This window comes from Eutrigla gurnardus (genome assembly GCF_963514095.1).
Source record: "Eutrigla gurnardus genome assembly, chromosome: 1".
Classification (NCBI taxonomy): Eukaryota; Metazoa; Chordata; class Actinopteri; order Perciformes; family Triglidae; genus Eutrigla; species Eutrigla gurnardus.
The window spans coordinates 3,738,232-3,754,931 of NC_139915.1; the positions used below are offsets into that span (position 1 = coordinate 3,738,232).

At 46.2% G+C, this 16,700-nt stretch overlaps 2 protein-coding genes across 4 annotated transcripts; both read left to right on the forward strand.

Annotated features, from left to right (window-relative positions):
* Positions 1–22: 22 nt before the first annotated feature.
* supv3l1 (SUV3-like helicase) lies at positions 23–6,377 on the forward strand. The gene is made up of 16 exons (XM_084018243.1): positions 23–506; positions 651–728; positions 1,535–1,642; positions 1,727–1,841; positions 1,956–2,124; positions 2,258–2,369; positions 2,609–2,686; positions 2,978–3,069; positions 3,173–3,353; positions 3,552–3,645; positions 3,862–3,981; positions 4,089–4,188; positions 4,275–4,355; positions 4,462–4,638; positions 5,134–5,282; positions 5,380–6,377. The coding sequence occupies exons 1-16, from the start codon at positions 230–232 to the stop codon at positions 5,798–5,800; spliced, it is 2,352 nt and encodes a 783-aa protein (XP_083874369.1). The 5' UTR covers positions 23–229; the 3' UTR covers positions 5,801–6,377.
* Positions 6,378–6,706: 329 nt separating this feature from the next.
* LOC311013166 (hexokinase HKDC1-like) lies at positions 6,707–15,170 on the forward strand. Of its 3 annotated transcripts, none has more exons than XM_084009123.1 (21): positions 6,707–6,889; positions 7,932–8,094; positions 8,198–8,355; positions 8,562–8,684; positions 8,757–8,852; positions 8,979–9,078; positions 9,443–9,626; positions 9,716–9,871; positions 9,957–10,190; positions 10,860–11,004; positions 11,109–11,265; positions 11,404–11,549; positions 11,756–11,875; positions 11,976–12,071; positions 12,169–12,268; positions 12,474–12,568; positions 12,658–12,824; positions 13,105–13,260; positions 13,363–13,450; positions 14,084–14,229; positions 14,319–15,170. In XM_084009123.1, the coding sequence occupies exons 1-21, from the start codon at positions 6,827–6,829 to the stop codon at positions 14,458–14,460; spliced, it is 2,835 nt and encodes a 944-aa protein (XP_083865249.1). In that variant the 5' UTR covers positions 6,707–6,826; the 3' UTR covers positions 14,461–15,170. The 3 variants fall into 3 exon arrangements, with proteins under 3 accessions (XP_083865249.1, XP_083865250.1, XP_083865251.1); XM_084009124.1 differs by having other exon boundaries at positions 12,474–12,559; XM_084009125.1 differs by having other exon boundaries at positions 12,474–12,559; positions 12,661–12,824.
* The last annotated feature ends 1,530 nt before the right edge of the window (positions 15,171–16,700 follow it).

A 16,700-nucleotide genomic window follows, 5' to 3' on the forward strand; every position in this document is an offset into this window, starting at 1 on the left:
GGTCGTTTTCCGTCATATTAATTCATTTGAAAAATGGTGTCTCTTTCACAACAATGAATACAGATATTGCACCGCTCAACACAGGCACATTGGCGGGCAGCCCTGAGCCGCCGGGTCCTGTCCCACGTGGTGGAAGCCGGAAGAGAGATGTTGACCTCCTGATGGAAGCCTGCTCCGCCAGCATGGAGCGCCAGTAGCCCGCGTCTGACCGGGGCAGCGACCCGCAGCGATGTCAGGAAGCCGGTGTATGTACGTGTTCTCTCGGCTTCGACGCCACATCAGCTGCCGGACTGCGCGCGTCGCCGCCGCCGGCAGTAGAGCCCCGTCTCCGGGGTTGTCGCTGCACCAACACCCGGCTTGCTCTGCGGCTCGCAGCAGGAACGCTTCATCCAGCAGCTCCCCTCCAAAGCCCCCGGACACGTCTCTGTTCGTCCCCGTCCCCCTGAAGACCGCGTCCACGGCCGACGGCGGCGTGGGGGCGGAGCTGACGCAGCCGCTCGATAAGCGTGAGTTCACTGCAGCTGGTGTCCGAGGTCACCTGGAGGTTTGTGGAGGTGTCAGACCTCCAGGTGACGACGCCCATTCTGTCTCAAAGGCACAGCATTATTTTTCTGCTCACTCTTAATGGAACATATTGATTTCTGCTTCAGATGAACTGCTGAAAGTCCTCAATCGGTTCTATAAGAAGAAGGAGATGCAGAAGCTGGCAGCAGACCACGGCCTGGACGGTGAGAAGACTACACATCCTGTCACAGACCAACACATGTTAATACCGTCATAACCTCAGTCTCCACTAGGGTTATTTAAAACATCATCATGTCCCATCTTGTAAAGAATAAACTAGTGTCCGTGTCGGCGGAGAGCAGCTGTGGCTGAGCCTGAAGTCTCGATGCCGGTCTCAGTGTGATGCTGAGCCTGAAGTCTCGATGCCAGTCTCAGTGTGATGCTGAGCCTGAAGTCTCGATGCCGGTCTCAGCGTGATGCTGAGCCTGAAGTCTCGACGCCGGTCTCAGTGTGATGCTGAGCCTGAAGTCTCGATGCCGGTCTCAGCGTGATGCTGAGCCTGAAGTCTCGATGCCGGTCTCAGTGTCATGCTGAGCCTGAAGTCTCGATGCCAGTCTCAGTGTGATGCTGAGCCTGAAGTCTCGATGCCGGTCTCAGTGTCATGCTGAGCCTGAAGTCTCGATGCCGGTCTCAGTGTGATGCTGAGCCTGAAGTCTCGATGCCGGTCTCAGCGTGATGCTGAGCCTGAAGTCTCGACGCCGGTCTCAGCGTGATGCTGAGCCTGGAGTCTCGACGCCGGTCTCAGCGTGATGCTGAGCCTGAAGTCTCGACGCCGGTCTCAGCGTGATGCTGAGCCTGAAGTCTCGACGCCGGTCTCAGCGTGATGCTGAGCCTGAAGTCTCGACGCCGGTCTCAGCGTGATGCTGAGCCTGAAGTCTCGACGCCGGTCTCAGCGTGATGCTGAGCCTGAAGTCTCCTTATGATGCATCACAGATCTAACCAGCTGCTTTGTGTTTCTGTGTGTTTGCAGCTCGTCTGTTCCACCAGGGCTTCATCAGCTTCAGGAAATATGTTCTGGAAATGACATCACTTGCCGCCGATCTGCACATCATCCTCAGTGACATCTGCTCTGGAGCAGGTTGGTTTGTTTCCAAGTGATTGCCGTTGAATGAATTAAGTAAATTCACACTGCAATTAACTTTTAATTTCTGTGGTTCACCAGGTCACGTTGATGATGTCTACCCCTACTTCATGCGTCATGCCAGGCAAATCTTTCCTATGCTGGACTGTATGGATGACCTGAGAAAGATCTCAGACCTCAGAGTCCCTGCTAACTGGTAAGTGTTATAATATTCTAATATACAGAATCATATTATAAGGTCAGGCACGTGTACTGTATGTACTGTTTATACATCTGATGTGTCGTAACAATGTTACTCTGTGTTCTTCAGGTACCCGGAGGCTCGTGCCATCCAGAGGAAGGTGATTTTCCATGCCGGTCCCACTAACAGTGGTAAAACCTACCAAGCCATCCAGCGCTACCTGGCTGCGAAGTCTGGAGTCTACTGTGGGCCCCTGAAACTTCTGGCCCACGAGATCTTTGAGAAGAGCAACAACGCCGTACGTGTTTGTCTTTTTGAAGGTCTGGTGGAGGACTACTGCATGTGTGTCCTCCATTCCCAACCTCTGTGTTTACTTAAGAAGGCATCTTCCTCACGTTCTGCTGGCCATCGCGCCCTGTGTGGATTTGCAGGATGTGCCGTGTGACTTGGTAACCGGAGAGGAGAGGACCTTCATGGACTCGGACGGTCGGGCGGCTGGTCATGTGGCTTGTACCATTGAGATGTGCAGCGTCACCACACCTTGTAAGTAAAGGAAAACATGCAAACATTTCAGTCAAGTAGCATGAAGGGAACAAGAAACCATATCGGTTTTGTATCGGCTAAATCAGAAGTGTTCCTGGTATGTTTTTTTATTATTCACTAGAACCAAATGTTTCTCATGTAAACGTTTAAGCCCTGATGGAAATTCTGTTAATTGATCAACATGAAGATGGCGTCGCCTCGAATATTAAGAGATTTAATTACAATGTTCTTGTCTTCAGATGAGGTGGCTGTAATCGATGAAATTCAAATGATCCGAGATCCTTCCAGAGGCTGGGCATGGACCAGAGCACTACTGGGTTAGTAGCACACACACACAGACGCACGCGCACACACACACACACACGCACACACACACACACACACACACACACACACACACACACACACACACACAGACACAGACACACACACACATACACACACACACACACACACAAAACCAGTGAGTATCATTTAAAATGTTCTTTTACCAGTGAGTTAATAAAACTCACACTTAATTTAAAATGGTAACATTCAGGATAATTACTTAATGAAATCATTAGTTTTGTCATGTAACTTCAGCGGCCGCCATCTTGGTTTTTGTGCAGGTCTCTGTGCAGAGGAGATCCATGTGTGCGGAGAACCTGCAGCCATAGACTTCATCAGAGAGTTGATGTACACCACTGGAGAGGAGGTGGAGGTGAGGCTGTGGAGCAGGACGAGAAGACGATCACTGAGTGTTTTAATGTTTACAACCACACTTTTCTGTGTACTTACACTCCCTCCCTCCCTCTCTCTCTCAGGTCAACACCTACAAGCGTTTAACTCCCTTCAAAACCTTGGATCATGCTGTGGAGTCATTAGACAACTTGAGACCAGGAGATTGCATCGTCTGCTTCAGTAAAAATGACATCTACTCCATAAGCAGACAGATTGAGGCCAGAGGGCTGGAATGTGCTGTCATTTATGGGAGTTTACCTCCAGGTGAGCTTTGAGTGGTTTTGGACCAGGATGTATAGATACATGCAGGTTTGTGTGATATGTCAACTTGGTCCTTGTTGCTTCAAGTTGGCTGTAAAGATTAAGATCATATCCCAATGCATATGTGTTTACATCCATCAAGCATCTGCATGTTTATTAATGTTTATTAAAACAGAGACCACGTTTTGCTGTGATTTACAGGCACCAAGCTGTCGCAGGCCAAGAAGTTCAATGACCCCGAAGACCCCTGCAAGATACTGGTTGCTACGGATGCTATCGGCATGGGCCTCAACCTGTAAGTGCCATCATGCACACTGTATTAATATATATGTATATATATGGTATTTTCCCTTGTGCTCCATTCTATGGAGATGTTCTATCAACCTCCATGTTGAGTGTAACATTATTTTAATGTTACTTAAGAGCATCAACGATTCTCTGATATTCAAGCATTTGTGGATTCCATCAACTGGGTTCATGTTTATCCATTTCTCATCCCTTCTGTCCCCAGGAGCATAAAACGTATCATCTTCAACAGTCTGGTAAAGCCCAATATTAATGAGAAAGGGGAGAAACAGATGGAGACCATCAGCACATCACAAGCTCTGCAGATATCTGGCCGTGCAGGGAGGTCGGTCTCATTCTCACGCATATAATCCTCATTGAGGAGGGTTAAAGGAGGGAGAGTGTTCATTATAGAGACACACACACACCTTAAACCTCTGTCACGTCTCCCAGGTTCTCCTCCAAGTTTACGGAGGGAGAAGTTACCACCATGCACCGAGATGATCTGCCCATTCTGACGGAAATACTCAGCCACGCTGTCGACCCCATAGAGGTGATCATTCACACACAAACAATCGAACACACACTCTTCCGTAAACCCAGAAGGACCCAGCTTCATTGTGTTTAAATGTGTGACAGACGGCAGGTCTCCATCCTACAGCAGAGCAGATAGAGATGTTTGCCTATCATCTCCCTGATGCCACACTGTCAAACCTTGTTGTAAGTTCTGCTGCCTACTCTCTTACATCTTATAGTTTGGTTTATCACTCCTCTTCTCATTCTGGTCAAACTGAGAGAGTCCTCTTCCTCCGTCTCTCTCTGGCAGGACATATTTGTCAGCCTCTCTCAAGTGGACGGGATGTATTTTGTCTGCAACATTGAAGACTTCAAGTTTCTGGCCGATATGATTCAGCATATCCCACTCAACCTGAGGGCGCGCTATGTCTTCTGCACGGCTCCCATCAACAAGAAACAACCCTTTGTATGCACCTCCTTCCTAAAGGTAGGCATGGGAAGAAGGCAAATCCTGAACAAGTCATGGAATTTAGCAAAGTCCAGTCCTGAAAAATGTCGACTGAGAACAATCAAGATCTCCTCCAGCCTCCTATCTGTCACGTATACACATGATGTTTCAGAGAATACATGGCCGACACTGAGGGGACGTAACAATCAGACAACAGAAACCGATTCAGAGATTGACTGTTGGTGAATGCCTTTTATAGCTCGTTTTACCTTTGCTCTCACACTTTATGGCTATATTGTACAGTCAAAACAAGGTTATCTCCAGGAATCAATAACTAACCTTTGAGATTGAGGGTCACGTTGTATTTCATTACAGTAATGAAAGGGTTAGGATTGGTCATGGCTTTGGTATGGCCTTTATTTGAATTATGGTGTGAATAAGCCTACTAATCCATTTGCTTGTGTTAGGCTTGGCATGCTGTCCTGGACTTACAGTCGTGGTGAGCTCACCTGAGTCTTGTTGCTTCTCTTCCAGTTTGCCCGTCAGTTCAGTCGAGACGAACCCCTGACCTTTGACTGGGTCTGTCGCCATGTCAGCTGGCCTCTGTCTGCACCCAAAAACATAAAAGACCTGGTTCACCTGGAAGCCGTTCACGATGTGTTGGATCTTTACCTCTGGTTGAGGTAATATCACGTTTCTCATATTATCGGGATCATGACGGGAAGTTGTTGTGTGACTTAACCACCTCGTTATCATCGACACATTTCCTCTTCTTTCCAGCTACCGTTTCATGGACATGTTTCCAGACACGGCCATGGTCCGGGAAACCCAGCGGGAACTCGACGACATCATACAACAGGGCGTCCGAAATATCACCCGTCTCATCAGAGCCACCGACCCGACCATCACTGACCCGCTGCAGGCACAAGGCGGCAGGCGTGGACCAGCAGCTGGCAGCAGTGGAAGCACCAGCAGTAATAACGTGACTCACAGCGGTCAGAGGGGACAAAGAGGCTCCGGACAGATGGACAGTTCCCTCGCCAGTCGCCTGGTGAGAGACGGGCTGTTGACCCCTGACCTGCTCCGGCAGCTGCAGAGGGAGTGGTCTAAAGATCAGAAGCAGGAATTCACCAATCAGAGCGCACTGGATATAGACCATCACAATAATTCCAAAGGAAAAAGGAAAAAGAAGAAGAAATGAAGACACTGCTGGTATGGAGATCCATAACTGATGCCTTTGTTCAGGAGAATCACGTTTTCCGGCCCTGGAGGGAAAGCTTTTAGGTCATTGAAGTGAAAACGCCAACATTTAGTTTGAAGGCATTGTTTGATTATGGTCATTTGGTCAGCACGGAGATTTGCACCGGATCGGACGTTTCCATGCGATTTACTTGTTTTTACTGCATCGTTTTCTCCCATGTCAGTGGCAGCAGAAATAAATCTATTAGAAATAATAGAGGATCTCCTCGCAAACTGATTAAAAACTGTGAAAACACACACACAGAGACACACACACATACACACACACAGTAGAGATGTAATCCGATGCGTGTTGATGAGTTCATATGGAACAGTCTCACTTAGAAACCACGGATGTGGCAGACTTTCCTCCCTGTACACTATGTAGTTATTCCTTTAAAATACTGCCTTTCCCCCTTTTTGTTTTCCTTTTAAGGTCCCTTAAGTTTGTGGTATCATCTTCTCACAAATCTTCATTGAAGCTGTCTGGAGTTCAAATGTCTTCATTCCATCAAAACTAATAAATATTCTTGATTTCATATCTATGGGAAGTTTGGGAGCTCCACTAGAATGTGATGTTGTGTTTGTACATGTTTGTCTGATTAGCATGCGTATGTGATGTCTAGGTGTGCTGCTACCGTTGCGGAGTACGACCTTGCTTATACTGTGTGTTGGTTATTCAGGTCAGATGGTCAGTAAAGGTGTAGAGTCACCAGAGACGGAGAGAGGGCCGGGTTTGAGCTGGGAGATATGAGGAAATGATGGCATCAAGGGGGTTGGCTGCTTGTTAATCATTGAGTTAAGTTGGGAGCAGAGTTTAATCTCTGCTCAGTGGATCCTGGCAGCGCTCATGACTCTCAGGAGGGAAAACTTTCTTATACTTTAATAGCACCGAATGCCTTTCTCTTCATCCCGTCATTGGAGTATCTGCAGTTTCACCGTGCACTGACTAACAAACCAACTGGAGGAGTTCTCACAGTGCATCAAGATGTTTGTTGTTCACATCGTTGCCTCCTACTTCTCCAAACTCCAGGAGGACCCCACAAAGAAGGTGAGGCCAACCCAACAGCATCAACTTAATCCTCCGCATTAATCGGACTACTTTCAGATGGAATCTGCTTCAGATGAGGAGTTAGGAGATTGACAAAGATCGGTGTATTATATTGAAACTGAAATATTGTTTGAGTCCATTTATAATGTACATATTTGCTAAATTCCCATGCAAAACGGTGTATTTATGGCCTTGGTTTATATGACAATTACTACATTTATTAGTCTTCAATTTAGTTATTTAGAAGTTCAAATGTAAACTTCTTAGAATGGAATAGAATTACTTTATTAATCCCAGACTGGGTGTATACTTGCTGCACTGTAATGCTGCATCATTCAATATGGAGTATATTTTGTACAACAGCGCTTGACCTGCATGGATTTTTACAGACATGCCTACAACTTGTGTTTGTGCATCCAAAGATAAGGTGGCAGCTTGTGCTGCAAACAGGCGACCAAGGGTTACTGCCACCAGGCGTCTCCTGAGCAATGATTAACACCTTTCCCTAGTGTCCATCTGCCCCATCCCATCAACACACACTCTCAGGGCCAACGCTGCACATATTCACACTCAAAAACAAACAGTGTGACGAGCAGTCGGACGCCCGGCCTGAGTCCTTTTAACATGAGAACACAGCAATAGTTTATATTTTCAATCATTGAATCAAATATCTGTCTCTTTTTTTACAACACAGAACAAAAACAAACAAAAAGTCGTATCACAGACAAAGTACTTGTATGTCAGTTCGACTAAAAAACAGAGATTTTCCTTTTTACACCCTTTAAATCCCAACCACTGCTAGCAAATAAGTCCATACTCTCCTATGTCTCTGATTACATTCAATCAAGCCCTTGATCAGGTTACTGTTCGCCACTAAATGACCTTTGAGCTCTTGATAAGTATCACAGGCTTTTTAGACTCATGCAAACCTTCAAGCTAAAACAAACCAGTGTATTTGGAGATAATGGAGAATGAACGGATGTCATTTTTTCTCTTTGCTTCTGTCTGCTGACTGTTTGCTCTGTTTCTGTATTATTTTCAGGTGGACAGGTTTCTGTACGCCATGCATCTCCATGACAACCAGTTAAGCGACATCTCGGCTCGTTTCCAGGCTGAGATGAAGAAGGGACTGTCGGCGGAGAGCAACGCCGCCGCTGCGGTGAAGATGCTGCCCACACATGTCCGCTCCACTGCTGATGGATCAGGTGACATTAATGGTTTCCACATCTTCCCAGGCTGTTTGTTGTAGGTCAGTGTGTTCTGGAGAAACATATCATACATACACTACTCTTTTCACCACTCCTGCAGAGAAAGGACAGTTTCTGGCGTTGGATGTCGGAGGCTCCACTTTTAAGGTGCTCCAAGTTAAAGTGAGACAGGGCACGGGGATGGGGAGTGGAGGAGTGGAGCTGGTGGAGAAGACCTACCCCATGCCCAAGGAGCTCGTCGTTGGGGCAGGAACAGAGGTACGAAGGGGAGGAAACGTGAAAAACAGAGAACCGGGGGAGGTGGATTTCTGGAGGGGACAGAATACAGAAGCGTTTTGGACTCGGGTTGGAGCAGAAGTGTTGGTTTTGAGGTGGCTGCAAGAACAGGGGGGGGTTGAAAAGGTAACACATTTCCAAGCCTTCATCTTTACCATCTTCATGTCTCCCTCACTCTTTGTCTGCAGCTGTTTGACCATGTGTCAGAGTCTCTGAAGGACTTCCTGCACGAGAAGAACATCAGTTTGGAGGAGAAACAACCTCTGGCCTTCACGTTCTCTTTCCCCTGTCAACAGTCCACCCTAAATCAGGTAAACGCACTCGACATCCATCTGGGTTTCATGACCTGCACCTTGCTTATTATTATCTTTCTTTCTCTGTAGGGATTATTGTTAAACTGGAGTAAGAACTACCGGGCTCGAGGTCTGCAGGGTAAAGATGTGGTCCAGGCCCTCAGAGCTGCTATTGACAGAACTGGGGTAGGCTGCCTGTGTTCACTAGGAGCTACTGTTACGTACCTGTATATGACCCTTCTTCTGAAACCCTTCTACAGTATACAACCTGTATGTGGCTGATGATGCATTTACCTGGTAATCACTGTGCAGGGGATGAACGTGGAGGTGGCAGCCATGCTTAACGACACGGTCGCCACCATGGTGACCTGCAGTTTTGAGGACAAGAACTGTGAAGTGGGACTCATCGTTGGTGAGTATTGATCCTAAGACTACACCGGGATTTGACTGGAACACATTGATAGCTTTGGTATTATTTATCAGGAATTCTTTTGGCCCATGAAATCATAAAGTTGTTGTTGTGCAGCTTTAGTAGCACTGCTGCTCTCTAGTGGTTAATTGTAGTACTGCACGTGTGTGAGGGAGTGATTGTGTTGTGTGTCTTTGATTAGACGTTTTTGAGTGTAAATGTAATGGGGTCAGATTAAAGTTAGTTTAGGATTAAGGTTGAATTTGAAGGTTCGGTAAGGTTGAACATATTGTGATTATTTAAACATAGAGCATTCATGTAACCAGAGGTAGTTCCTATATGAATATGGAAACCCCTGTGTGTTTAGGTACGGGCACCAATGCCTGCTACATGGAGGAGCTCCGTCACATCGACCTGGTGGAGGGAGACGAGGGCCGGATGTGTGTAAACACCGAGTGGGGAGGCTTCGGAGACGACGGGGCTCTGAATGATTACATCACGGAGTTCGACAGGGAAGTGGACGCAGCCTCCAACAACCCCGGGAAACAAATGTGAGGAGGGTCTTTGTGTTTTGTCACGATGTGACACAGCATCAGCTGTGTCACATCAAGCCCCCTCGGTTCTTTTCTTCTTCTTGCAGCCTCGAGAAGATGATCAGTGGGATGTATCTGGGAGAGTTGGTGAGGCTGGTCGTATTAAAGATGGCTAAAGCGGGAAAGCTGTTTAATGGACATGTGTCTGATGCCCTGAGGACTAAAGGGACGATAAGCACTGCACATGTAGCAGCCATGGAGGAGTAAGTGATCTTTTTGTCCGTCTGTATCGTATCGTCTGTATCACCTGTGTAGAAACCAGCAATAATACACACCGTTCTGTTTCAGGTACAAAAGTGGTCTGGACAACACCAGAGACATCCTCGTGACCCTTGGTTTGACTCCAACACCCGACGACTGTGTTGCTGTTCAACACGTCGGCACCATCGTGTCCTTCAGGTCCTCAAACCTGGTGGCTGCCGGACTGGCTGCCATACTGACTCGCATGCAGAAAAACCAACATGTGAGGACGTTAAGGATCACTGTAGGCGTGGACGGAACTGTGTACAAGACACATCCACAGTAAGTTATTATATTATATTATCCGTGATAATAATATATTAAGGTGAGGCCAACCCCACAGCATCAACTTAATCCTCCGCATTAATCGGACCACTTTCAGATGGAATCTGCTTCAGATGGGGAGTTAGGGGATTGACAAAGATCGCTGTATTATATTGAAACTGAAATATTGTTTAAGAGTCCATTTATAATGTACATATTTGCTAAATTCCCATGCAAAACGGTGTAATTATGGCCTTTGTTTATCTGGCAATTACTACATTTATTAGTCTTCAATTTCAATTTATATAATAATGTGTCTGTGGTGCCTTTTTCATTTGGAGATACAGTATGTTGAATAATTCTCCCTACTAGTCCCGTTCTAATAGCAGATACATTGAATTATCATTGGTCCCACTGTTCTGACCTGCAAGAAGATAGTAAAAATGATAGTGTAAATGCAGAAGTGGATGGAAGCGTGTGAGCGTGGAAGTCAAACAGACGTCCTACAGCATCGTGAGCTGCAGCAGAATGAGCTCAGCCGTCACACACTCACTCAGTCACTCGTATAACGGCTGAGATGATAACCATGGAGTCTTATGCACCACACGTCGACATAAATCTGAGATTTCAGTGATGTCACTGTTACAGCCCGCCATCCAGGTTAAACTTCAGACTCCTTCTCTTCAGGTATCCTAAACGTCTCCATAAAGTGGTGCGGCGGCTTCTTCCTGACGAGTGCAACGTCAGGTTTGTGCTCTCAGACAGCGGCAGCAGCAAAGGAGCTTCCCTGGTGACAGCAGTCGCCCAACGCCTGGCATCACAGAGGCGGCAGGTGTGTGTGTGTGTGTGTGTGTGTGTCTGTACTGCATGTAGTTTGTGTGTTTACACATTTGATCATAATTAATACATATATAATACAGTGTACGTGTATCGCAGGTGGATGAGAAGCTGTCGCCCTTCAGACTGAGCCAACAGCAGCTCCAGTTGGTCAAGGCCCGGATGAGGGCGGGGCTAGAAGCAGGGCTAAAGAGTAAAGGACCCTCTGTTATCAAGATGCTGCCTTCCTTTGTGTACCGGAAACCTGACGGCACAGGTGAGGAAGTCAAACACATGACCATCATCACTTCAAATCCTTTCATTTCTTTAATTGTGAATAAATTAACCAGCATCATGGAAAACAGATCATCACGAAGCTACGTGTGTGTGTGTGTGTGTGTGTGTGTGTTTCCAGAGCATGGCAAGTACCTTGCCTTGGATCTTGGAGGAAGAAACTTCAGAGCATTGCTGGTGAATTTTAAAAAAGGGCAACAGAACGCCCGACATTACAGCAAGATCTACTCGGTTCCTCCGGAGATCATGCAGGGGAGTGGAGAAGAGGTAGGACTCAGTGAATCAATCATCCAGACAGAAACGGCCAGTGGTAGGAAGATTCATCACATGAAACTGCACTTGGTTTCCTGAAATACCGATGATGAGTTCATGAGTATTGGAATTATTAAGCAACCCATTGCATGGCAACTAATTTGACTTTCCACTTCTGACAGCACTGCATGAATAATTGTCCCTTCTTTGTCTGTCTCTAGTTGTTTGATCATATAGCCCAGTGTGTCAGTGACTTCCTGGACTACATGGGGATGAAGAACGCTCAACTTCCTGCAGGCTTCACCTTCTCTTTCCCCTGTGAGCAGAAAGCCATTGACATGGTGAGTGTTGGATAACAGAGTGTGGTTCTCGAGTTCAGATTTGTCGGTTTAGTTTGTGATATCACTGAGGAGAAACGTCTTCGACCTGTTTGGTCCGTAGGGTACGTTGGTGAGCTGGACCAAAGGCTTCAAAGCCACAAACTGTGAAGGACATGATGTCGTCAACTTGCTGAGGGAAGCCATCAAGAGACGCAACGTGAGCCAAAACACAACCAAATAATGAATGATGATTCTCCTGCACCTTCACCGACAAACGTATGTCAATGATGATGATGATGATGACGTATGTTTAGGAGTTTGACTTGGACATCGCGGCAGTCGTCAACGACACGGTGGCGACCATGATGAGCTGCGCCTACGAAGACCAGCAGTGTGACATCGGACTGATTGCTGGTATGTGACCTTCGTTTTCGGGGTTGTGGTTATGATGGTTAGACAAACAAAAGCATTCATCAGTCGGTCCTCACAGTGCTGTAATAGAAACGCATGTTTGTGTGTACTTTGTGCACTTTGTCTCTAAATACGAGCTGCCGAGTACGACAAACACAATCTGAATGCTTGCCTTATTGCAAATGTAATGATTCACAATGTTTCACAGGAACCGGCACGAACGTTTGTTACATGGAGGAGCTGAAGAACATCGAGAAGATCGGACAGCAGACAGGAGAAGAGCCTGATGGAGAGGTAGAAGAAGTCTCCTAAAACACTCACCGTGTGGTGGGCTGATGTTAAATTCATCTCCGGACGATACATCTGACTCCCTCGTTTGTTCCCGCTCCCAGCAGGAGGACGGGATGGAAGGAGAGACGAAGGAGGGGGATGCCGAGATACCAAAGATGTGTATAAACACAGAGTGGGGAGGTCTGGGAGATGATGGGTCTCTGGATGACATCGTCACGCCATACGACATCAACGTCGACCAAAACTCACTGAACCCTTTGAAGCAAAGGTAGGAAACACTGTGTGTGTGTGTGTGTGTGTGTGTGTGTGTGTGTGTGTGTGTGTGTGTGTGTGTGTGTGTGTGTTTGTGCACAATGCTTGGTCATAAAAGATGCACAGATTAAATGTGATGTTTGATCAGTTGATTGTGTGCGTCTCAGGATTTCAGCAGTTACTGATGTTTGATTCCATACGAGGACATTCTCATACCTGTAGATGTTTTTGAAGTTTGTGTTAATACCGTGGTTGTGTATCCATCTCACAAAGACTTTGTCTTCGTGTGTGTGCAGGTTTGAAAAGCTGACTAGTGGAATGTATTTAGGAAAAATCGTTCGTCAGGTGTTATTGGATTTAACCAGAGAAGGTTTGCTGTTCAGAGGACGAGTCACTGACGCTTTAAAAACACCTGGAATATTCCAAACCAAATACCTGTCACAGATAGAAAGGTAGGAGACGTTGTTTGTGTGTCCATCTGCATGTATGACCTATTTGTGTACATATGTGTAAATGTGTGGCTCTTTACTGTAACCTGTGTTGTCTCCCCCTAGTGACCGCATGGCTCTACTGCAGGTCAGAGCTATTCTCCAACAGCTGGGGCTCGACAGCACCTGTGATGATGCCATCATCGTCAAAGAGGTAGGAAGAAGATATGATGAGCAACTCTACGTCATGTTTGTGGATGAGGAGCTGTGTGTGTGTGTGTGTGTGTGTGTGTGTGTGTGTGTGTGTGTGTGTGTGTGTGTGTGTGTGTGTGTGCGTGTGTGTGTGTGTGCGTGTGTGTGTGTGTTTACAGTAATAACTGACTGCAGCACAAACATAGATATTTGAACTAATTGTTTTTGATATTTTGCCATTGTTAGTGTACTAACTTACTCACTTACATGCAGTGTGTCCTGGTTGACCAACATTCATCGTCCCATTCAAGGTTCCCTGTTAAGCCATGCTAGTGTGCAAGACATGCAACTACACACTAAATGCAATGCCGCCATCATTATTGTTTTTTCAACTTTTCAACCTTGTAAACAATGTATAAAAAGTGTCATAATTCTGAGACCCTTTGGCCTATTTCTTGTTGAAATGCCGGAGGAGGTTAAGAGTTTACATTGTGCCACCCTTCCAGGAACATCATGTTCACTGCTGCAACCTCCCTTTGGGATTGAGTAAGGTTCTTTCTCGTGCTTCGGGAGCGATATGATATGTTCTGGCTCAGCCAACAGTCTGTGCAGTGTTGCAACGGCGGCGGTGATAATGGTCTTCATTGTGGTCCAGGTATGTGGCGCGGTGTCACGTCGTGCAGCCCAGCTGTGTGGGGCAGGAATGGCGGCGGTGGTGGATAAGATCAGAGAGAACCGAGGACTGGACACAGTGGACATCACGGTCGGGGTGGACGGGACACTCTACAAGCTACATCCACAGTGAGTTCTTCACTGTAGTCGTGTAGCGCTGCAGGGACAAGGTTGTTCTTATGAAAACTAAACGCTTTGTTTTCTGCCTGTGTTTCTAGTTTCTCTGAAGTCCTCCAAGAGACGGCCAGAGATTTGGCTCCTCAGTGTCATGTGACCTTCCTGCCAACAGAGGAAGGCAGCGGGAAGGGCGCCGCCCTCATCACAGCTTTGGCCAGACAGAAGCTGGAGATGTTCACATGATGCAAAAACTATTTCTGTCCCATCTTTTGGGATGCCAAAGCCCCCTACTGCTGTTCCATCTGAAGGTCTGGCAGAGCTGTTGCCTCAGAAACGAGTTGACTCACCAACGGCTTCTTTTCACCTAAAACATGCAGAGCACGCCATGAGCCCTCACAGGCTTCCCACCAGGAACTCTCTGTGCTGCACCGCGGGGCCAAAAGGGCCCCAATATCATTTGAAGAACTGGATTCAGATTACTGGATTTTTACAAAATGAAAACCTTATTTGTTATTTGAGAGACCCTTTCTAAGATGTTTCTATTGTGGGCTTAGCGATGTTTGTATATGTATTTTTGGCCAAACGAAATGTTTTTATTTCTTTACCCTCATTTGGTACCCGAGGCTTTAAACCCGAGGCCTCTACTGACCAATCAGCATCAGATATGCCACAGTGTCACACGCCAGCGACTAGATTCTGCCTTTGATAGCAAAGTACTTAGTTTTAGAAGAGAACGAACGCTCATGTAAAAAAATCACACCCTGTAACATACGCAAGGCCAACGCTTTATCTGGATGTATACGTCGTCATGGTAACATTACTGATACACACACACACCTATATTTGAAGTGTTTCTATTCAACATTTACACTGCAGTAATTTGCATTAATAAATTCTTCTTTCTTTAAGCCCGATGCTTCCTTCACACTAATTTAATAAATGTTTGCTTTTTATATTTTTCAGGACAATCTATTCGGAAAATATGGTGATGTACAAGGGCGAGACAAAGAGTTATGTGTGTGTGTGTGAGTGTGTGTGTGTGCGTGTGTGTGTGTGTGTGTTAATCAGCACTATCTCAGTATTGATGAAGGGCAGGAGGAGGATTGGAATGCCACTGGCCCCCATTTCCTATAAATAAAAACAACAAGCGCTCTGTTTGGTCAATCTGGATTGACTCCCTGTCCTTGTGATCGCCTGTCTGTCTCTCCGCCTGTCTCTCTGCCTGTCTCTCTGTCTGTCTCATCTGTGCCATTCTGTCTGTGTGCTTTATCCGTCTTGCTGGATCCTTGCCCTTTCGCTGGTGTCTTTATGTGATCTGGTCTGCCTGATGGATGTATACAGTATATATTATATACAGTATTTATTATATACTATATATTTCTTTCTTAATGTGATGGTTAGACTTCTTATGCAGTGGAATTATAATCCCAATGACTGATTTGACAACACTGCAGTGTGATGCTTATCCATTCATGCCAGATTACATGATGTGTTGAAGATGAAGACGGGAAGAAAGCAGCAGAGTTTGAGGAATACAGAAGATAATGCAAAGCAAATACAACACAACAGGAAAGAGTGAAGGGAGGAAACGCATGGAAGAAAGGAGGCAGGTAATGTATTAGTATGAGAGGCTGCGTGCTAACAGGAGGGAGACAGAAGCTAATCTGCCAGGGATTAACATGTTAGAATACTACTAGTCGAGGGCTACGACACACACACACACACACACACACACACACACACACACACACAGCACGATAATCCCTCACTGTCCTAGTAGTGACCAATAGCTTCACAGTTAAACCACACATGCACTCTCAACTCCTCAATGCAGCGAACACAGCTGGGCTGCTGAATCTGCAGCTCGACACAGAATGTGACTAATAGAGGAGCCATTCTTTCCTTTAATGTCTCTTTCTGTCTCTTTTCATTCTTACGTCCTTCAAACTCTCCTCCTCTACTTTATACAACAATTACTCTACATCCCTTTTTAAAATCAGCTTTTATTTGAGTTTGATTAACCTAAATGGCCCCTCACCTCTTTCAGAGTCTTCCTGTATGGACAGTCCTTAGGGGAAAGAGGTGTGTGAGTCTTGTTATACATTCAGTTTCTGTTTGTTGTGTGTGTGTGTGTGTGTGTGTGTGTGTGTGTGTGTGTGTGTGTGTGTTCAAGGCTCTGTGAGTATGGGTGTGTCTCAGCTGGTGTTTTTTTTTCAGCTATTCTGGAAGGACAGTCGTCTTCAGGAGCACAGGCTTTTCCTTTTACTCAACATCCATTTGTTGCCTGCCAAGATGAACCGAAGTGTTGAGCCTACACATGGAGAGGACCGTGGAAGAATGAGACTCCACAATGACCCGCAACATCATGGTGGGGATGACTGTTGGACGCCGGCTGCGCTCGCTCATGGGGAAACTATATCAGTGAAGGTAATTGAACTATTGAAATAGTATAATGAACCTGGATGAACTAACACAAAGGAAAT